Here is a 22,220-nt window from a genome sequence, read left to right as displayed (position 1 = left end):
CATCGCGTAAGACTAATCGCTCTCTGAACTGTGCATCAGCACAGGTGCTCTGCGACTAACACTATCCGGACGAGTTAGCTGGAAAGACACGGAGAGCGAGGAAAGACGGAGTAGCGTGTTTCTTTTCGCATTGCTTAGTGTGGTGTTTAACAAGAAATACAACCAAGCAACAGGCAACAAAGACATCTCTTTGAACTCGGGGTGTGGAAGCTGTGAAATAAATAGCCTGCGGTCAGGTAGAAGAGGGAGGGAGGGAAGGGTCTGGGAACGAGGGAGAGACAGAGGAGAGTCATTTGACATCTGTCCGCAGGAGACTTCTGTGAAGTGCATGGATTATGTTTGGGCCTGGGTGAGAAAGGATTAAAGGGAGAATTACAGTTGGTTAGGGAAGCGTGGGGATAGAGCAGGAGAGAGAAGACAGAATTGCTTTGAAATAAAAATAATAAGAGAGGACGGAGTTTGAGAGAAAGACGGGGGGATAGGAGGAGAGAAGGAACAGAAAACAAAATGCCAGAGTGAAAACGGTTGAATGAGGGGAAAACGAGACGGTGGAAAAGTGAAAGACGAGAGAAGAGATTAAAAACAGCAGGCGAAGCTGTGCTTGGGAGAGAAAGAGGGAGGAGGGGAGTTTGGAGAGGCAAGTGGAAGAGAACTCGAGTGAAGAAAAACGTTTTGATTGCAAACGAGAGACGCGTGAGTGTGCGCGGAGAGAAAGCAAGCGTTTAACTTGTGCATGAGAGAGTGGGGAGCTGAGAGAAAGGAGGGGGTATATTTGCATTGTTTTATTACCAGGCGGTCGGTAGGTGAGTGAGAGGGGGGGAGGAGCAGGCGAGCGAGATCAGATTCAGAGAGGGACGGAGAGAAGGGGGCAGTGAAACCCAAGGAGCCGCTACCATTGTACTTCAGGAAACAAAAATCCACTTGATTTGAAGAGCAATAACGCGCTGCACACGGATCACGCATTCACAGCCTCCTTTTCTTCAGCAGCCTTTCCTAAACTTCGTGGAATACCAAATTGCCAGCAACAAGCAATGGGCGCATTGGAGATGCGCTGCGAGCACTGAATCTAATCGGGTGTTTCTCCCGGACTCTTTCAATGCTGGTTAATTTGTTTGGCTATAGCGGGCACGCTGTATAATACGAACCAGATTGGAGATTATTAAACCCAACCCAGCGCTTGGCAGACTGAATTTACTGGAATTTGAATCAGAAACAGATCTAAATTCACTGTAATACAACGCTTTCAGCCGTGAGACTGTGGGAGAAGCCGCCATCACATATTTTCAAGGGAAATTTGCCGAGGGATTTTGAAGAAGTGCTCTGAGATTAACAGTTAGCGCATTTAAAAAAAAAAAGGACGCGATCAAACCAAACACAACTTCGCATCAGAGTTTGTACAGTCTGGTGTGTTAGTACGCGAGTCTGTGGCATTAATTAAAAATGAAAAGTGAATGCATTTCGTGCAGGGAAGGTGAGCCGTCTTTAAACAAGCAAACATAAAACTATACCTAAATATGCTTTTCATTAATTAAATAGACAGTGTATATTTTTAAAATACATGTTTATATAAAAGCTGTTTAATAGACCGAGCCCTTAAAAGATCAATACAGCCCACACACGATTTCACTGCAGGAGCCATTGCCCCCCACACAGCTCGGGTTCGCTTTGGGTTCTTTCGGAGCGGTGGACGCGTCACTGTCTGTACCTGTCAGTCTGTGCTCCTGCGAAACTTTCAACATCCGTGAATTTAAAGCGATTTAAAGCGACCTGGGCTCATTGAGGCGTGTGTTACCGGCTCCGGCCCGGCTTCAGAGACGCTCCCTGGCTTCGTTTGGGGTTGTGACCCGAGTCACCTTTCCAGTCCTCTTTGGATGGACTGGAGAAGCCGCCCGGGCTGTGGATAATAATTTCAAACAGCTCCACTCGGATTTTCCAGCCTCGGCGTGTGATTTACGGAGCCCCGCGCTATTGATCGGACCGAGAAGCTGATTGAAGTGCGGTTTTGAAAAGCGGGCTCCGGTTCGAAGGTAAGTTTTCTTCCCCGTCAGTATCGATATAGCTGCGAGCTATAACACGCCAGCATACGATTCCCCGCTTGAGACAACCGAAGAGACAGCGAGACGCTTTGAAATATGCCTGCTGTAGTTTTTCATTGATTCACATTCCAAAGCGTTTAAATGTACACGACACTGTATCTCTTCGTTACAGTCTTCAGCGCTCTGTTCACAGTCCAGTTTGTTTACATTAGCTGCACACACACACACACACACACACACACACACACACACACACACACACACACACACACACACACACAAGGCTTATGCACCCCTTGATTTGCTGCTGCATCTTGGAGCCAAGCAGCCCACTTGCTCTCTGTTACAAATAAACTGTCTTATTTTTCCAAATGTTTTTTTTTTTTTTTTTTTTTTGTATATAAAATGTGCAGCTGCCTCTGGCCTTGTGTCTCTCAGAATCAATGAATGAAGCTTCTGGTCTGTTTCCTCCCTCCTACTCTCCACTCTGACACACACACACACACACACACACACACACACACACACACACACACACACACACACACACACACACACCACACACACACACACACACACACACACTGTCTGTCTGTATATGTCTACCTATCCATCCTTCTCTCTCTGCCTCTCTCTCAGGTAGGGGTGTTCCTAGAGCTATCAGGTTCTCCACTGCTGAAGTTCCCAGTGAATTGAGTCAGGCTGTGCTGGAATGGCTCTGTTCTTATTTTTTGCAATGCGTTCTGCGCTCCTCACTGCAGTACGTTTGTGAAGTTGTATTGTTTTCACACGACTATCAGTACTGATAACTTAACTAGCATTAGACAAGAAATGCTCCTCCTCTCTGCAGTTCCAGCGAGCGTGTCTCCCCTGTCCTGACTCCAGCCTCTCCTCCTCTTTACAATGACGGGACGGCTCCGTCTCTGACTGGGAGATGGGATTGGGGCCACTCTGGATTCTGAGTTTCATCACTGGAGCAGCTCACTGCCTTTCAGGTGAGAATGAAGCAAAACTCGTCCCTTCCTCCCTATCCTCTCCGTCTCCCTCCCTTCTCCAGTCACCTGATCTCTATCAATCCTTCTCTACTGCCCTCCCTCTCTCTGTTTCCCAGTTCCTGTACTGGTTATGCTGGCGTGTAACCCCTCTCTCCTGCTCCCTGTTTTCCAGCTCCAGTGCAGGGTGTGGAGTCTGTGGTTCGCTCCAGAGTGGGGGGCTCGGCTGTCCTGGGCTGTAACCTGACCCCCCCCTCGGCCCCCCCTCCCTTCCCCCTGCATGTCATTGAGTGGGTGCGGCTGGGCTGGCCTGTGCCCGTCTTCATCAAGTTCGGGTTGTACTCCCCCCGTGTGCACCCCAACTACCGAGGTGAGAGCCGCTGGCAAGACCCCCCCTTTATCTCTGAGCAGAGCTGGCTGAGCGGGCGAGAAGGGGTCGTGATGGTGGCTGCCAATCACCACCCCGCCAGCGCTTGTATTCTCAATATCGGTGGGGGGGGGGGGATTCCCAGTTCCTCGCTGTAGCCTGCATGCAAACCAGCTTGGGGTCAGAACTGGGTCAGGGGTGTTTGAATGGGGTTCAGAAGCACCGAACCCCCATTGAGTTTGGCTTGGAGAATGTAGAAGGGTCCTCACAGTGCAGCATGCAGTGTAAAACACCCGCTAAATAGAGCCAGGGCCTCCGTTGTGTGCAGCTGGTTCTGTAGATTAACAGGCTGGTTTCAGAGAGAGGGAGAAGGGGAGAGGGCAAGGCGGGACACGGAGAGAGAGAGAGAGGAGGAAAGAGGAGGGAGAGGGCAAGGTGGGACACTGAGAGAGAGAGAGAGGAGGGAGAGGGCAAGGTGGGACACTGCAATGAGACTGAGAGAGAGAGAGAGAGGAGAAAATGGAGAGGGGGAGAGGGGGATGTTTTGATTATTTTGGGTCTGAGCTGCTGAGTGGATTTTCAAAGCGCAGTGCTAATCCGTCTGGATAAGCAGCGTGGAATTACCGAGTGAGAAGGGCAAGGCATCTGCTGGGTCACTGCTGTTACTTCAAATGGTAAAGCACAGGGGAGCATTGTGAAGCACAGAGAGGTGCAGGAAAACTGATTTCAAATACATGGCAAACCAGGGTAATGTATAACCATGGGAAAAGCGAACTTAAATTGCTCTGCAAATGTACGTCTGGTTAAGTTTCGTAAGGGTTGCAGGGGAGGTTCAAATCATTTCCCCCTCTCTCTGAACACAATACCATGAAATAATCTCATTGTATTAGCAGCAGTGTCAACGCCGTGCACTGGGAGCCGATGCTGCACAGTGCAGCTCTCCCGACACGGCAGCACACGGTCTGTCTGCTGCTGTTAGGGGCTGCAGGGGATTGCCAGCAGTAAACTCAAGGGGGTGTTGTTGTAGAGGAAGTGGAGAGTAGCTAGAAGGCAGGCATTGTCTAGGGAAGACAAAGAGCAGCTTTACTGAGACACAGGGCTGTTTTCATTGTGTGTGCATAGACGTGTATACAAACAGGGTTCTCACAGAGCACTGCCCTGTGGACAGGACAGCACAGCGAGGCTCTGCCAGGACTAGATCACAGCTTTATCTAGACACTGTGTTGGATAGCTGCTGTAGTTCTGTCCAGGGGTGTTTTATAGTGTGATCACGTGAGCATTGCTCTGTTTACAGGACAGTAAAGTCAGGTTTCTTCAGAGTAATAAACTCTTGCTATCTCCCTGGTTTTATAGCGTTGAGAATGGACCATTGCCCTGTGCTCAAAACAACAAGTCATTACTTCTGCATTGATAAAGTGATTAGAGTTCAGGATCCTGGAACAGAAGCTCATGAGAACTGAGCAGTGACTGACAGTCGGGACTCCCAGGACCTGCCTGGATAATTACTGCCTGAGCCAGGCTTCCTCTAACCCAGGGGGAGAGGGAGAGAAAGAGAGAGAGATGAAAGAGATTGTAATAAAGAAGTACAGCATCATGCAGCACTGTGTGTGCGTGTGTGCGTGCGTGCACGCGTGCGTGTGTGCGTGTCTGATCTGAATGATCTCAAGCAGCTCTTCTCTGTCCAGTAGCACAGGTCTGATTTTAGTACAGACTCCAGGCAAGGCACAGCATACGAATCCTATAGGAATATCATCCTGTTGGCTACGTCAGGCAGACACTGATATAGCCGTGCCTGTGTCTGTCAATACAGCCTGATTGAGTTGCTTTGTGTGCAGAGAGGTTACTACATTATCAGCAGGATCCGTGGAACAGGGAAGAACAGGTATTGTCTCTGTACTGTAATCCCGGGGGCCTGTCTTCTCTTCATTGTGAAGCTCTTTTATTATATTTACAATGACTCACTCAGTGTGGCTCTACCTGCAGAACGAGCGCTGCCTTGAGCTGGAGACCGAGAGCGAGGGAAAGAGGACAGCACAGGACTCAAAGGTCTTTCCTTTGTGTGTGAGGGGAGGAGAGAGGGAAGAGGCTGAGGGAGGAGGAGAGGGGGATGGGTGGCAGATTATCCACACTGAAAAGAAGAAAAAAAAAAAACAACAATTAGAGAACAAAGCTCCCTGTGCACTTCCTGTCTGCGTGGCGGCCTGTGCCTGAGAGACACACACACACACTCGGGAGGGATTGTGTTGATACTGTAGCCGAGCAGGTGCTGCAGACAGACAGGAATGTAGATCTACAGAAACTATAGGGCAGGTCCGCACAGTGAGTACAGATGGAAATATGCACAGGTCCAATGGAAGTACCTCATTCAGTGTTCTGCTTATACCACAAAGTATTCTAATTTTAATAAATCACAAATATGAAATCAATTCAGAATGTTCCAGGCCATATGATTTTGCCACGTGTGTCGGATCTGAATCCAGATCAGGGAGGAGCACCCTATAGAATCTACAGGGTCTATAGGATTGAGACTCCCAAACACTTCTTTAACTGAGAGAGAGAGAGAGAGAGAGAGAGAGAGAGAGAGTTGACTGCAAGTGCTTTGTTTACAATGATCCATTCATAAGAGGGTTAACGGGATTAGAGAGAGGGAGGGAGAGGGAGAGGGAGAGGGGGGTAATTTTCTGATTGTATTCAAATCGAAACATCCCTCACTATAATCTGTGTGTGTGTTCATTTGAATCAAAACAAAGTCTAGCTCTGTCTCTCTCTCTCTCTCTCTCTCCCTCTCTCTCTTTCTCGCTCCCTCCCTCTCTCTCTGCCAGCGGCCAGTTTGTTGGAGGTGGAAACAATGTCACATTAAAGTTAGCAATAGTGTTGAACTATCTGAACTACAGTGTAAACCTTTGAAGAGCCTGTCTGGAGAGTCTGTGATATTGAGGAGCATGTTCTATTGGTGTATTCATGGGGAAAAAAGATTGATCAGTCGATCTATCTATCCATCTGTCTATCTATCTATCTATCTATCTATATCTATCTATCTATCTATCTGTCCCTACTGATTTTGTGATCCTTTGTTTAAATCTTTTTCTCTGTCATTTTCAATCTCTCTCTCACTGTGTTTCCATATATTCAAATGAGAGCAAGCTGTCTGAATTCTGAAAATTGAAATCCCCGCGGCTCCCTTTCCTGCTGGTTTGTCAGGGAGAGAGAAAGCAGGTGTTTTGAAATCGCAGCAAGCACGGCAGTAACTTTCCTCCAATGAGCCACCAGTATCAGGGAAACGCAGCCCCCTCTCCCCCCACCCTTTGCAGCTTGATATTCAGCTTCCCAGTGCTGTCGCTTCACCTAATCAAATCTAACACCCCACCCCAGTCTATTCTTGCATGTCTCCATGGTAACTAAATTCAAATCCAAACTGCTGCCAGGTTACCCCAGAATTCCCGACTTCAACACTGCCCGGTGTCATCCCCATGGCAACGCATGGAAAGAATGCCTTTGGTCACTATGGAGACGCTAAGACCGAGGGGAGGGGTTCCAGTTTTAAAGAGGTGCAAGAAAGCAGCCAATCAGGAGCCGGCTCTCCTTGGGTTTCATAAACAAACAGAGAAAAGAGGAACCTATATTTATGTGTTTATTAATATTCATGTGAACGGCACAGGGCTGGAGAGAAAGGAATAAATATTTTTATTAACTGATAGGAAATGCATGTGGGATATAGATGGTAATGTGTTTATTGATACAGTGTTTATAACTGGTTACCTGAGGGATTGATGTTATTCCATTTAAAGATATAGAAAAACCTGCAAAACAAAAAGAGCCAGTGAAAGAAAGGAAGGTGTGTGTTTGTGCACAGAGCAGGGAGAGGTCTGACCCCAGCAGCAATGCAGAGCAGGGAGAGGTCTGACCCCAGCAGCAATGCAGAGCAGGGAGAGGTCTGACCCCAGCAGCAATGCAGAGCAGGGAGAGGTCTGACCCCAGCAGCAATGCAGAGCAGGGAGAGGTCTGACCCCAGCAGCAATGCAGAGCAGGGAGAGGTCTGACCCCAGCAGCAATGTGATCCTCTCTCCCTTTCATTCAGTACACTCTGCTGTCTATTGTCCTGACGAGTTTTACAGGTACTGCCACAGTCACTACAGCAAATACAAGAGAGGGAGAGGGAGCGGGAGAGGGAGAAGGAGAAGGAGAAGGAGAAGGAGAGGGAGAGGGAGAAGGAGAGGGGAGAAGGGAGGGAGAGGGAGAAGGAGAAGGAGAGGGAGAGGGAGAGGGAGAAGGAGAGGGAGAGGGAGAGGGAGAAGGAGAAGGAGAGGGAGAGGGAGAAGGAGAAGGAGAGGGAGAGGGAGAGGGAGAAGGAGAAGGAGAAGGAGAGGGAGAAGGAGAGGGAGAGGGAGAGGGAGAAGGAGAGGGAGAGGGAGAGGGAGAGGAGAGGAGAGAGGGAGAGGGAGAGGGAGAGGGAGAGAGGGAGAGGGAGAGGGAGAGAGGGAGAGGGAGAGGGAGAGGGAGAAGGAGAGGGAGAGGGAGAAGGAGAGGGAGCGCTGGACTGGATACACAGCTCAAACTCGCCAGGGTGTTGGGTACAGCAGTCCTTCCTGACAGAATGGCTCTTGTCAGGGTGGAGCTTTGAGAATGGAACCCGGTGCGCACCGTGAAGAGTCAATTTAAAAAACGAGAGAGAGAGAGAGAGAGAGAGAGAGAGAGAGGAGAGGGAGGGATTGGAGGGAGAGAGAGAGAGGAGGGATTGGAGGGATTGGAGAGAGGAGAGAAGGAGGGATTAGGGATATTGCAGAGCCCATGCTGTGGTTGCTAGGCGACTGGTAGATCAGGTTTCAAAGTATTTCTGTGAATGAGAGGGAGAGGGAAGGAGGGATTGAGAGAGAGAGAAAGGGGGAGCACCTGTGGCCCTTGTCATGTCAATTAAAACTGTGCACTTAATAAAAAAGAGCTTCCTGCTGTATCTCTCTGTGCTGTATCTCTCTGTGCTTGGTGTCTCTGTGCTGTGTCTCTGTGTGTCTCTGTACTGTGCTGTGTCTCTGTGCTGTGTGCCTCTGTGCTGTATTGTGTGCCTCTCTGTGCTGTGTGTCTCTGAGTTGTGTGCCTCTGTGTGTGTCTCTGTGTTTAGTCTCTGTGCTGTGTGTCTCTGTGTTGTGTGCCTCTGTGTGTGTCTCTGTATTTAGTCTCTGTGCTGTGTGTCTCTGAGTTGTGTGCCTCTGTGTGTGTCTCTGTATTTAGTCTCTGTGCTGTGTGTCTCTGAGTTGTGTGCCTCTGTGTGTGTCTCTGAGTTGTGTGCCTCTGTGTGTGTCTCTGTATTTAGTCTCTGTGCTGTGTGTCTCTGAGTTGTGTGCCTCTGTGTGTGTCTCTGTATTTAGTCTCTGTGCTGTGTGTCTCTGAGTTGTGTGCCTCTGTGTGTGTCTCTGTATTTAGTCTCTGTGCTGTGTGTCTCTGAGTTGTGTGCCTCTGTGTGTGTCTCTGAGTTGTGTGTCTCTGTATTGACTGCCCTGTTCTCACGTGCAGGTCGTGTCTCTCTGGCTCACGGTGCCTCTCTGAGGATCGATGGGCTGCTCTTGCAGGACGAAGGCTGGTTTGAGTGCCGGATCCTCTTTCTGGACAGACAGGAGGACGAGTTTCAGAACGGCACCTGGACCTTCCTGTCCATCACAGGTACCCCTCCCCACGTCTCGATGTGCGTCTGAAGCTTATCGTGCCCACAGTGTAGGCGAGCCCGTGCCCAACATGCTGAACGTATTCGATTTAGGGTTTGAATAAGCTGTTAATATTCTGAATATCTATCCTTTCAGAAAAGCTTAGTGCAGTAAAAGCAGAGTCTTTCAGAATGGAAAGCGTCACCTCGGATGAGGAGCAGCGCATGTGTTAGCTTGACAAACCGAGATCAAAGAGCTCCACAGCGCAACAGAGAAGGAAGAGCACTCCTTTCACACAGCACAGGGCTCGCGAGTGCTGTTGGGGATCGCAGTCAGCAATGGCTTTGTGGGTTTTTTCTGAAGCATCCAGTTGCGCTCAGAGCCTAAAGAAAACGCTTGCTCATATTTTGGCTAGTGCCTTCGTTTCGCTCGTTCTTATCAGTGCGTTGCTTGTTCTGCGGTTGGTTGCACAAGAGCTCTTGTTTGCTGCAGGGCTTGCCTGAGCTGCTATCTCCAGGCTCCAGTCACGTCACCCTCCTGAGCAAATCAGCCAGCTGGCTTTACACCGAGGGCTGATCGGCACATTCCAAGGCAATGATGAACACCTTTAAAGGGACCGTGGTGCCGGAGCCACCATTTTCTTAAGCCTTTGTAAAGGTTGTTACTGTGTAGAAATATGCAATTAAACTTATTACTCAGTCTATCTATTAAGTGTTAATGAAGTATTTACCAACATGATCGCTATGTCATTACGAATGGCTGTGAAGCGACGTGGGTTATCATGCTCTGATTTGGAGACAATGTGTAAACTGCAGCTGCGGTCAGATGCACAGGCGGACAGACGGTCCAGTTTATTGCCACTTGGACTCTCTTTATTTTTTAAGAGAGCGAGCTCATGCACTTGCATGTCTTGCCGTCCCGCCTATTTGAAAGGCTCTGAAAGCACACCTGTGTTCTGATCTCAATAGGGTTGCGTTGAAACTACTCTGTGTACATGAGAGAGAGAGAAAGAGATTTCTATTCAAAAGACTGGCAAGACAAGCTCACTGATTGGCCCGTTTCTCTCTCTCTCTGTAGCCCCACCTGTGTTTATCAAGACTCCGCCCCCAGTGGTGGAGTCGCTGGAAGGTAATTCGCTGGCCCTGACTTGCTCCGCCCATGGCAATCCTCGACCAATCATCACTTGGAGGAAAGATGATGTCATCATAGAAAGCGGGGATAAGCTGGAAGTGAGAAACTGTCATTATTATCTCAGTAATATTATTGCAGCACAAATACATGTATTTAGCTGGAGAGCACTGCCCTCTTGTGGGATGAGTGGTATTGCAGTGCAGTGATCTGTGCTCCTCTCGTGTCCTGCCTGTCAGCTTTCCAACGAGACTGTGTTCCTGTCTCCTGTGGGGAGAGCCAGCGCAGGGCGGTATGAATGTCAGGCCTCCAATGAGGAAGGAAACGTCACCTACTCTGCACAACTACAGGTGCTAGGTGAGTGTTTGTGTGCGTCTGTCTCTCCCTCCCTCTCTCTCGCTCTCTTTTCCTCACTCAATTTTTTTCTCACTGCTCCCAGGTCCTCCAGTCATGGTCCTCCATCCAGCAGACCTCTCCCTGAATGTATCCCAGGATGCCGCGCTGCGCTGCCGTGCCGAGGCCTATCCCTCCAACCTGACGTATCTGTGGTGGAAAGGGGGGGAGAACGTGTTTCACATCCAGTGAGTGCAGCGGCAGGGAGAGGCAGCGTTCATACACTGCAGGGCTCATAGCAGATAAAGTGTGCGCTGCAGAAACCCACGCGTCTCTCTTGGGTTTGCTGCCCTTGCACAGTTGCTCAGTCTGTGTTGATTCATTCCTGCTCGCAGGTCTCTGAAGTCGCGGGTTCGAATCCTGGTCGACGGCACTCTGCTGATTCAGAAGGTGCTCCCAGAGGATGCTGGGAACTACAGCTGCGTGCCGACCAATGGCATTCTGACTCCGCCCACCGCCTCTGCTTACATCCGAGTCCTGTGTAAGAATGGCACAGCCCTGTCTGTCTGTCCTAGTGCCTGCCTCTCTCTCTCTCTCTCTCTCTCTCTCTCTCTCTCTGATTGTTGTTTGTACTCAGTGTCTGAGTTGGGTGCTTTCCCAGTGGATTCTGGGTAATGGTGTTTTTCTGCTTCCCTCTCTAGATCCCGCCCAGGTGATTGACATGCCGGCTGAGACCTATCTGCCAATGGGCATGCAGGGAGTGATCACATGTCCAGTGAGGGCGGACCCCCCAGTGCTGTTTGTCAACTGGACCAAAGATGGCCGTCCGTTGGACATTGAGACGGTGTGTCTGTCTGTGTGTGTCTGCCTGTCTGTCTGTGTGTGTCTGCCTGTCTGTCTGTGTCTGTTTCCCTGTCTGTCTGTGTGTGACTGCATGCCTGTCTGAATAGGGTTTCAATATCATTAGCTTAAACAGCATTGATTGAAGTCATTACAATATTAAGCTTCCTCCTTCCAATATTAAGTTTTTCTACAGACAGAAACTACAGCGAGCACTCAGTGTTGGGTGTTTGATTTTTTCAGTGATTTAATCTCTCTCTCTCTCTCTCTCTCTCTCTCTCTCTCTCTCTCTCTCTCTCTCCCTCTCGCCCTCTCTCTCTCTCTCTCTCTGTCTCTCTCGCTCTCTCTCTCCTCTCTCTCTCGCTCTCTCTCTCGCTCTCTCTCTCTCTCTCTCTCTCTCTCTCTCTCTCTCTCTCTCTCTCTCCCTCGCTCTCTCCAGCCCCCAGGTTGGGTTGTGAATTCCACAGGCTCGGTTTCCATAGCGACAGCCAATGAGGATGCTCTGGGCTCGTACACCTGCACTCCCTATAACAGCTACGGAACCGCGGGCCAATCAGCAGCCACCAGAGTCATTCTGCAGGTGCTGAACCAGTGCGACGAGAACAGGCTGAGGAGGCAGCGGGACTTATATATTCCCAATCACTGCGCTCAGAAACGCCACTCGAACGGGTTGAATCATTACAGCAACAGTACAGCAAAATAACTCCTCCTAAAAATAACTCGCAGGAAAAGAGAGCTTCAGAGCATGCCATGTGTGGACTGGAGGGAGGGAGGGAGCGACAGAAATGAAAACGTGTCTCTCTCTCTCTCTCAGGACCCGCCCACTTTCCGTCTGTCTCCACGGGCGGAGTATCTACAGGAAGTGGGGCGTGAGTTGGTCATTTCCTGTGCGGGCAATGGAGACCCCGCCCCAAACATCACCTGGACGAAGGTATGAGCTGTCAATCAGGCAAATTCAAGTGTGTTTGTCTATCTGTCTGTCTGTCTGTCCTTCTGTCTGCTCCTGTGTTGAATGCTTCAGTGATTCTCTCCCTCTCCTGCAGGTGGGTTTAACCCCTCGTTCCCTGTTCGAAGTGGCTATGAACGGCTCCCTGATCCTCAGCCCTCTCAGTAAGGACCACCAGGGGGCGTGGGAGTGCCACGCGCGGAACAGAGTGGCGACTGTCTCCACGCGTACCTTCGTGTCAGTGCTGGGTGAGTCACACTGCCCCCTACAGGGGGGGTCTGAGCAGTGCACAAGCAGCATCTCCAACAATACGGTGACCCTATCGGCAAAGCTGTAAGCTGTAAGTCATGGTGTCAGTTTGTTGGCTTGTTATTAGTTTTACCTCCCAAGGAAGCCCATGACTCCTCTCTTTGAAGCTGTGACTCCTCCCAATGAAGCTCAAACTCCTCCCATTGAAGCCCTGACTCCTCCCTTTGACACCCTGTCATCTGTGTGTCTGCCCCCCCTCCTGCAGGTACCAGCCCCCACGCAGTCTCCAAGCTTGCTGTCACTCCGGGGGTCAACAATGCCAACCTGACCTGGGAGCCGGGCTTCGACGGGGGGTACACTCAGAGATTCAGTGTGTGGTGAGTCCGTCTGTGCTAGTGGGGGGGTTTGTCTGTCAGAAGTTTTGTAAAGTAATGAATCGCAGGGTGGTTGACCTGTATGGAATATAAGCGCTGGCATTTCTAAAATGTTAGAGTCTATGTTTCTATCCTTCTGCAGTGCATCGCATCTCCCTGACCCTCCCGCTCCCTCTCCCTCAGGTTGAAGCGAGTGTCTCAGGGGAAACACGAGTGGACCTCTCTCCCAGTTCCTCTCTCCCAGTACAGCTTACTGGTTTCCAGTCTGTTCCCAGACACTGCGTACCAGTTCAGCGTCCTGCCACAGAACAAGCTGGGCAGCGGTCCGTTCAGCGAGATGGTGACGGTGCTCACACTGCGTGAGTATGTCTGTCTGTCTGTCTGTCTGTCTGTCTGTCTGTCACCTGGTTTGGACTCTTCTTACTTAATTCATGTAAATTAACCTGTCCCTGATGTTCTGGTTTTATTATCCCGGATCATTCACTTTTTCGTCGCCCTGAAAGCTCTGATTTTGATTTGACAGCTGTGGTTGGGGATGGATCTTACTGACGCAGCAAATGTTAACAAAATTCTCTCTCGCTCTCTCTCCAGCTGTCCCTCAAACAGAAGCTCCACTGGTGACATCACCACCCCTTCTGAACCCGCCTAGTTTGCTGTCAGTCAACCAGAGCCTGAGGGGTGTGGTCTTGAGGTGGAACCCTCCCCTTTCGCCGTCCCCGTTGATCAAGGGAATAATCCTCCAATCAAGACGCGAGAATGGGGACTGGGCGGTGCTTGATGGCTCCATCTCAGCCAATCAGAGCGAGATACTGGTTCAGGGACTGCTCAGGGTACTGAATGAATCCATGCAACCATGTTGCCACAGGATGATGAATATATAAAAACTACAGAATAGATTGAGGCTCCGAGGCCACACGCGCCACCCCAGCACTCCTGCGATTCCACGCAGTGGGTTTCCTTTGCTTGTGGACTAGCCTGCGTGAAATCAAACTGATTTAACTGAATCCATAGAACTGTAGCGCTTGGTTAGCTCTGTTAACTGCATGCAGTGTTTTGGCAAAGCCGTTGTACAGTTTTACACGAGAGCCACTGATAATCCCAACACTCTCCCCTCCCCTCACTCCCTCCCCTCTCTCCAGGATTATAACTATGAGCTGCGACTGCTGTCTCTGGGGGACAATGTGATCAGTGCCCCGAGCGAGTCCGTCAACATCTCCACTGCAGGTCTCTGTGTGTGTGTGTGTGTGTGTGTGTGTGTGTGTGTGTGTGTTTTGTGTCAGTGTCTGTCTGCCTGTCTGTGAATAGCTGCAGGGTGTGGAGTCGATTCTGCTGCTCCAGTCTGACAGCTATTTATCCATCAAGCTTTGCTGAGTGAACTATCCTGTTCTATATTGAATATTGTGAAGGTGCTACAAGTTATAAGCTGATATTTTCCAAGGTTTTTCAAATACGCTCCAGTAAGAAACAAACAAGCACATGAAGGCCTTTATTCACAGAGTCTATGTTCCAGTTTGTAATGGCAATAATCCCCCTTCGCAGTGGGCATTACCCGCAGTATCTGCCCAGGCCTGATCGCCGCTGTCTCTTCCAGGTATGGATGCATACCCCTCTCGAACCCGCCTTTCGGAGCTGCTGCCTGGGCCCATATTGGCCGGGGTGGTGGGAGGGGTCAGCTTCCTGTGCGTTGCCATACCCGCAGGGAGTATCTGTCCTGGCCAAGGTCTGCCCAGGGGCCTGATCGGCGCGCGACGGGGGCCGCTGGGTCACTCCTTCTTCTTACTCCTCCAGGTAGTCAGTGCTGACCACCTGCGTCATGAACCAGAGGCGAGGGAGACGCAGTAGGAAGAGGAGAGAAGGTAAGGAGAGCACCGAATTGCAGCCCCCAGAATCCTCTGCAGTCCACCTCTATGACGGTAGCTCCTGGGAAACGGTGTTCAATGTAGTGAAGCCTCGTGTGTAGTGTCTGTTTAAAGTTCCAGTGCTAAGTGTGAAGGCTCTGGGACTGCAACCCCCAGGATCCTTTTCTATCTGCTGCCGAGTCTCATGGGAAATGGAGTTCAATAAAATGAAGTTTATACAGACTAGCCACAGGGAAAGGGGGATTGAAAATTGTACAAATAAAGGGTTTGTGTTGATGAATTAAGATTAATAGGTGTTATATGTTTATGAAACCAAGAGAAACATTAATGAAAACTCTGACTATAGGCAACAGACAGTCCATATCAGTTCCCTTGCTGTATCTATTCCTGCATGTTCCATTGGAATTCATTGTGATTTCAGTGGCTGTTATTTTGATGTACAAAGTGTTATTTTTTTTTGTCAATTTTATTTCTGCGTGCTGTGCGTTGATGTGAAATGTCATATTCACGTCTCGTTTGCATCTCATTTTGAATTAATTTCCCCCTCATGACCTTTCAGATCTCACACACGCCTTCCAGAAGGACCCGCTTCCTCCGTAAGTCTCATCCCACCGCCCCTCGCATCACTTCCTGTTTCCTGTCTGTAGTTTCTTTGCAGAGTAGGGTGTAGGAGGCAGAGTAGAGGAAAGCAGCTTTTTAAGAGACATCCAGTGTGTTGCATGGATTAGAAAACTCAGTTATTCACATTGTAGTTAAACCTGTAGAAATGATCAAAGAAACTTAATAAGTCCAACAGCAAACGTTTTGACTGGAGGTGTTTCTCAATGTCTTCCATTGAAGACTTCTAGACGAAACGTTTGTCATTGAATTTAGTATTTCTGAGTTTAACGCCAATTAAAAGCTCTGGCTGATAACGGAGTAGTAAGCAAGGAGAGATCTCCGGATTCTTCCCCGCTTACCAATCTCTCATCCTTGTGCTGAAGCTCTCCACACTTCCTTACCATAACTTTCCTCAACCACCAATTCTCTGTTGCTGTAAAATGCTGTGGCTCATCCAAACCAGGTTTCTTGCCAGGGTTACCTTAAAAACTACAAATAAACCATTGCAGAAAACCTAAGAGCCTTGAATTGAAGTCCTCGGTTCTTTAGTTCAAGTATTGTACCTTAAATAGAGTTACTAACACTGACAACTTTGTCAGTCTCCCCTTGTGAGTTGCCTTTCCAGGTACCAGGATCCCACGCTGTGTTCCTCAGTCTGGGATCCTCATAGCTGGGGGGAGGCAGGAGCAAGGCAGTGGGTGTATAGTGTGGTAGCTGGGGAAATCTTCACCCAAAGCCTGGAAAACTAACTGTGAAAGATTAAGGGGTGTCTTCTGCAAACAAGTGTCTGATTTTTTTTTTTTCCACGCTGTTGATTATTTCCTTTCTGTCCAATTTTAGAGCTGGCTCGTTTATTGACAGCCCCGACAGCGCCATGAAGCTCCGCCCGCTCCTTTATGACCACGCCCCCTCCGACAAGGCCAGGAAGTCGCATCACCAGCAGAGGCAGCTGCTCCTAGCCAATCCGCTGGCTTCCCCTCGATTCGCCGTCTTCGAGAGTTACCTGGGCGGCTCGGCTCCGCCCACCTCCCCCATCGAGTCCATCTCGCGAGGACCCGACGGGCGATTCACCGTGCAGCCCTACCCACAATGCATCACCCCAGCTTGCGTCAAGAACAGTCTGAAAAAACACTTCCTGCAGTGCCCAAACAGTCTGGCCAGCTTAGAGAGTGAAAAAGGCGGAAGAACAAGGCATTCCTCAAAGAGTCACTCCTGTTTCACTGCTGATGAAGAGGAGAGGAGTTTGGGAAAAGGGCAGGTGAAAGAACGCATCTGTTGTTATGTTAAAGAGACTGATGACACTGATGAGTGGTCCAAAAGCAGCGGCTGTTTTTACACAAACGAGCAAGAGGACTTTAGGAAGAGCCCCTCGCTCTTTTATGCAAGCGAGGATAAGAAACGGAGTGAGGGCTGGTCTGAAAGCCAGCGTGGTCTTTATGTTAGCATGAATAAGACAGAGGATGGGGAATCGGCTAAAAGCAACTCTCTTCTGTTTGAGAAAGAGACGAAGGATCCAACTGAGAGAAGTTTGACCGAAAGCAGTGCTTCCGATTTCAGTAACATCACTGAGATCAAACTAGGCAGCGCCTTCCCTAAAAGCCACAGCCAGTTTTATGGAAACGACGAAGACAAATTAGACATTGATGTTCAGAAAAGGTCTGCCTATTTTTACGCCAATGAGAAACTGGGAGGAGGGACTGTAGAAGTAGGTCACCCCACTTCTACTCAAAAGGATGGGTACCCCGTCCACTCACAGATGAGGAAAAACAGGTGTAGCAAATCTGAAGTCTGGAAGGAGAAATACAATTGGACACATTCAGGCCTGGGGGATGAGTCTTTGGAGGAAGTGGCCATCCTAAACCCCTCCCCTTTTAAGACAGGGGGGGTTGACTTGTCCAGACAAGGAGGAGAGATGGAGATAGAGAGGGAGAGGGATGCGTATTCAACGAGTGCCCTTCCTTTAGAAAGAGAGACGCAGAGGGAAAAACGTTTGACGAACGCCAGCATCTTGGTGTCCCAAATGGAGCGAGAAAGAGAGGGGAGCAGTCTGAACAGATACTATAAACACGCAAAAGAGAGAGAGAGCAGGAGAGAGGGAGAGAGCTACTCAGTGAGCCAGGGTAACTTAGAGAGAGGGGGCAGGAGGGAGAGGGAACCAGAAGAAACAGATCCTATATGGAAACCCCAATCCGTAACCCTGCAGTTAAAAGACAAGATGCCGACGGGCAAGGACCAGAGGAATTCTGGGTTCCGGAAAGGCCAAGCCTCCTCTTCCCCTTACATCCACTGGGATACCAGCCCGGTGACCTCGATAACCACTCTTATCCCAGTCCAGAGCAGTCAGAACACGATGCCTCCAGCTGGGGAATCTACTCTAGTTACTACAGATAAATCTACAGCTGACAAGCAGCCTCCCTCAATCTCCCTCCTCTCTCCACACAGTGCTACCTTCTCCGGTTTTGCTGGGGACATAAGAGAGGCTAAATCGAGGTATCCAGAAAGCATAGAAAGAGAGGAAGCTATGGATGCATATTGTTCTGCTGCTACTCTCGTTTATAAGACGGAGAGAGAGCAGGAAGGGGGCGCTGCCTTCATTTCTAATCCAGAGATGGAAGGAGACCGTTATTCGACCAGCACGATCCTAGTTTGCAACCAGGAGGGAGGGAGTGTGAGGGAGAGGGAGGGAGAGAGCGAAAGAGGGGTGGAGATGGAGAGGTACGAAGCTTGTTCTGCCTTTCTTTGTGAGCGAGAGAAGGAGGGAGGGACAGGAGAGAGGTTGAGGGAGGGGGAGGGAGCGATGGGGCATGGAAACACTGATAAACACTCAGATGACAGTACTGTCATATCGCCAAACCCAGAAAAGGAAGGTGTGAGAACTCGTTCTAGAAAAAGTGACAAATACAATTTCAGCGCTAGTGCCAGTAGCCTTTCCCCGTTAGCCTTAATATCCGAGAATGATTCAGGACATGACCAGTCTGACTTGCCTATCTATAAATCACTCAATTCTTCAAGGGTAAGGCTACAGAAACAGCCATCCCGGTCTCCTGCAAGTACCTCACAAAGGTCCAAACTTCAGACCAGTGCGATCCTGGAGTATCTGAGCTCACCTGGGTTTATTGAAATGAGTGTCGACGATCCAATAGATGAGCCCGAAACTGAAGACCCACCCGGGCCTGGTGCAGATGAAAAGCCTGGGAGTTTCTTGCAGGGTTCTAAATCTTTACAAGAGAATTCAGGGCCTGGGAGTTTCGTGGAGGAGAAGACTGCTTTCAGTTCAAAATTCCTCCAAGACCCTTTTGAAGTTAGAGATACAAGCTTGAGATCAAATCCTTTGGAGAACTGGCAGCTTCCTGCAGACCTCGCACCAGCAAGTGTCCTAAAACAGTCACCAGGGTTTGAGTCAGGGCCTACCTGGGACCAAAATCCTGCAAGTTTATTTAACGATAAGCCCAGTTTAGAGAGCACCGGAGAGTTTACAACGTCGATACCTCAGGAACCTGGATATTTAGAGAACGAAGCAGCTTCTCAAAAGAGAGACGGTGTCTTGCTGGAACAGACTTCCTCAGATCTGCAAAGCCAGAACAGGTTTACCTGTGAGACTTCACAGTGGCCTAGTCACTTCCAGGGGCATCCTGGGACTTTCCGGATCAGGTCATCTGGTTTTGAAGCTTCAAACACAGATAGCTTGTTGAGGCCTCCGGAGGCTAAAAGACTACCCTTCAGGACATACTTGCCACGGGGCTACAGCTGGCCGTCCCCCTATCACACCTCTTTAGAGCTGAGGGAGTCGGAGGGGGAGGCAGAGAGCGAGACGAGGAGGCAGGGAGAGAGAGGGGCTGAGATTGAAACGAAGGCTGTGGGGGATGTTAAAGAGGCCCGAGCTAGTTTTGCTAGTCAGAGCAGTGGCCGGGGGAGTATAGGGCCCACCTTCGCTCCCTCTCTCCATCGCTACTCCCTCTCGCTCACTCCCTCTCTTCCCGCCTCTCCCGAAACCACTCAGAACGAGGCAGAGGGTGAAACTCGAGCGGAGGAGACAGCGGGGTCCGTGCCGCGCCTGGGGAGCAAAGCCAAGAAAAGGTAAAGAGCTTTCGCTGTCACCCAGAGAGAGACATTTTCGACTGGTTTCACAGATTAGCACTAACCTTGGACTATCTTACCTAAAGTGACATTAGGCAATCCAAAACCACTGCTAATCAGGTCTCTGAAACCAACTGTTAATCTAAACGTTTTTTTTTCTACCTTTAAAGTCCCGGTTTTTTAGTTTCACTCTATGAATACAGCCCCTACACTACATGTGCACAGTCATTCTTTGCTGGTGCGTGCAATGAGAGAAAAATCATCCTCTCTCTTAGGGGGTGAGGGAGCAGTTCAATCTCCGTGCCTCAAGCCTGCCCTGGACTGGAGGGAGCACCCTTTCTGTTAGGGGGAGGGGGGGGGTGGAGCAGTTCAGGTCTAGCTGCTTCACATCTTTATCTCTCTGTTGCAGGAGAGACACTTCGGTAGATGAAAGTTACGAGTGGGACTCTGTGGACTTCCCTGTGGAATCGGAGATCCTGGAGGCTCTGAAACTCTACAGCAGAGACAGCAATGCGAGCGAGACAGCGGGAGAGCGGAAGAGGGAGAGACCCCGGTCTACCATCGCAGTGAGGGAGCTGGAGAGCAGAGGTGCCTGTCTGTCTGGCCAAAGCAACTGCTACACTACTGCTTGGATACAACAATTCTTTGTCAGCAGTAGTGTTAACTAAGGCTTTTAAGACGACTGGCAATATCAGTGGTAACCCACCTGGTGTGAAAAATCATTTTTTATGAATATCAACGCTGAAAAGCTGATTAACAACCAACAGATTCTCTTCAGATAAGGCTGCTTCAGAAGAATGTAGATTTAAACCCTTGGGCGGCGCTCTTTTGAAGTAGTACACCGGCTGTGGCCATTCAGAAATCTCAAAGTAATCGGGCGATGTGTTTCTCTTCTCCTCTCTCAGGTCGGCTCTCCCCAGACCCCCCAGTGTCCCCTGCCTCTTCCCAGTACAGACTCCCAGTGCGATCGCTCAGCGAGGCTCGATTCAACGAGCTGAGACAGGAATTCCTGGAATATCGGAGAGAGCAGGAAAGCATCCGAGACAAGAAGCCCGACTCCGAGACCACGCAGCTGTGAAGGGTGAGTGGAACTGCCTGCCTGCCTGTCTGTGTGTCTGTCTGTCCTGTTTGTCGGTCTGTCTGGCCTGTTTGTGTGCCTGCTTTAATACTACATAGAATCAACCTGCGTCATCTACAGAACACAGGTCACATATACATTTTAAATGAAAAAACCTATACTTTTTTTTAAGGTTTTTTTTGGACATGAGTTGTTCTGATCACACATTCTTGAAGATTCTGATCCATGTGGATTAAAGATTGCTAAATGACAAGCTTGGTTTCTTCTCACCCAAACGAAGCTGTATTATTAACAGTCAACAGCTGTTATAATCGTGGAAAACACTAGTGGAGGCTTTGAGTAAATTGTTGGGATGTACAATATTGTAGGTATATAACATTAGGACTTAGACAGGTCCTGAACTTGTCGTCACACACAACACACATAATATATATAATATATATATATATATAATTATATACTCTCTAATGCTCCCCTTCTCATCTCCCAGGTCTCGGGGAAAGTGCCTTTTACTGGTAGAGCCGAAGACTGATTACTGGGACCAGTCTCTGTGACAGACTCGAGCGGACTCCTCTCTGGGTTCAAGCTGCATCAGACGGAGGCGAGGGACCCCACTATCCGGGTCACAGCGGTCCGTTTTGCAGCTCAGCGATGACCAGAACACTGGATCCTTTTACATCTTCTCAGCACTACCTGACAATGAAATACGACTGAGGCTCCAGGCACACCTGGGAGGAACCTGATGAAAACTCCAGGAGATTCGGGTGTGGAAGAGAGCATTTCCAAACCCTTATTATCATTACACCGAGACAGACTGACACCTAGTGGCCGAGCAGGAGCCTCTGAGCCTTCCTGTGGCACTCTGTGTAATTGGAACCTGCTCTGGGAGAGTTGCAGGTCACCGTGTTTGGAACGCGTTGGGCTAGAGTTCAGAGGAAATTGTCTTGATGCTGCAGTGCATTCCACTAGGAGAACAAAAAAAAAAAAAAAGAAATCGGGATTTTAATAAAGAAAATTGAGAAATCGAAAAACACGACGCCACTGGCAATGCAACTAAAATCAATCGAAAGCGTTTTCCTCGATTTTATATAATCGCAAATTAAATGACTTTACTTTATGACTTCAGAACATTTCCCTTAATACACATGATCAGGATGGGACAAGCCTCTCTATTTATTTACTGTGTATTTCGTTTCTTAAGTGGGACAGGGCTGTATAAAATGGAACTTGTCATTTATAAAGTCACTCGGGAAGGACAAATTACAGGCCGGTTCCAAACACACAACGCTTGTGACGGTGAGAGAGAGCGAGAACAAGAGCGAGAATATAAGAGAGAGAGAGAAAGTGAGAATGAGAAAGAGAGAGAGAGAATGAGAGAGAGAATGAGAAAGAGAGAAAGAATATGAGTGACAATGAGTGAGAGAGCGAGAATATGAGAGAAAGTGAGAATGAGAAAGAGAGAGAGAATAGGAGAATGAGAGAAAGATTATGAGAAAGAGAGAGAATGCGGAGACACTCCCGGGTCGCCGAGCACGCCTCTTTGAATTATACAAACATGTTGTTATTGTTTCGATCACAAAAACAAAAATGACCTGTAACCGTGGATACATCGACTAAAACCCTAAACATCTTGAAATTTCACAATTATTGACAATCAAAGATGCACAGCCAAACAGATTATCAACACAAACAGAATAACCATTCC

General features: G+C 49.2%; 1 protein-coding gene across 1 annotated transcript in view; it reads left to right on the top strand.

The window, feature by feature from the left end:
- The window catches only part of LOC121303050, a 22,039-nt gene extending 118 nt beyond the window's left edge, over positions 1 to 21,921 (top strand). The window contains exons 1-23 of the mRNA XM_041233446.1: positions 1 to 2,027; positions 2,887 to 3,031; positions 3,204 to 3,398; positions 8,904 to 9,050; positions 10,109 to 10,260; positions 10,399 to 10,516; positions 10,599 to 10,740; positions 10,888 to 11,033; positions 11,194 to 11,336; positions 11,772 to 11,912; positions 12,147 to 12,263; positions 12,376 to 12,526; positions 12,793 to 12,904; positions 13,085 to 13,260; positions 13,493 to 13,731; positions 14,041 to 14,125; positions 14,493 to 14,584; positions 14,694 to 14,757; positions 15,320 to 15,356; positions 16,201 to 19,437; positions 19,847 to 20,025; positions 20,343 to 20,518; positions 21,006 to 21,921. The exon at positions 1 to 2,027 is cut by the window's left edge and continues 118 nt beyond it. Of these exons, the coding sequence (XP_041089380.1) occupies positions 2,971 to 3,031; positions 3,204 to 3,398; positions 8,904 to 9,050; positions 10,109 to 10,260; positions 10,399 to 10,516; positions 10,599 to 10,740; positions 10,888 to 11,033; positions 11,194 to 11,336; positions 11,772 to 11,912; positions 12,147 to 12,263; positions 12,376 to 12,526; positions 12,793 to 12,904; positions 13,085 to 13,260; positions 13,493 to 13,731; positions 14,041 to 14,125; positions 14,493 to 14,584; positions 14,694 to 14,757; positions 15,320 to 15,356; positions 16,201 to 19,437; positions 19,847 to 20,025; positions 20,343 to 20,515 (5,907 nt within the window). The 5' untranslated portion in view covers positions 1 to 2,027; positions 2,887 to 2,970 and the 3' untranslated portion in view covers positions 20,516 to 20,518; positions 21,006 to 21,921. The remainder of the gene's footprint in view (positions 2,028 to 2,886; positions 3,032 to 3,203; positions 3,399 to 8,903; positions 9,051 to 10,108; positions 10,261 to 10,398; positions 10,517 to 10,598; positions 10,741 to 10,887; positions 11,034 to 11,193; positions 11,337 to 11,771; positions 11,913 to 12,146; positions 12,264 to 12,375; positions 12,527 to 12,792; positions 12,905 to 13,084; positions 13,261 to 13,492; positions 13,732 to 14,040; positions 14,126 to 14,492; positions 14,585 to 14,693; positions 14,758 to 15,319; positions 15,357 to 16,200; positions 19,438 to 19,846; positions 20,026 to 20,342; positions 20,519 to 21,005) is intronic.
- The last annotated feature ends 299 nt before the right edge of the window (positions 21,922 to 22,220 follow it).

The sequence above is a fragment of the Polyodon spathula genome, chromosome 31, assembly GCF_017654505.1.
Source record: "Polyodon spathula isolate WHYD16114869_AA chromosome 31, ASM1765450v1, whole genome shotgun sequence".
Taxonomy (NCBI): domain Eukaryota; kingdom Metazoa; phylum Chordata; class Actinopteri; order Acipenseriformes; family Polyodontidae; genus Polyodon; species Polyodon spathula.
Note: the sequence above shows the minus strand (reverse complement) of the source record. Positions and strands in the feature narration are given on the sequence as shown.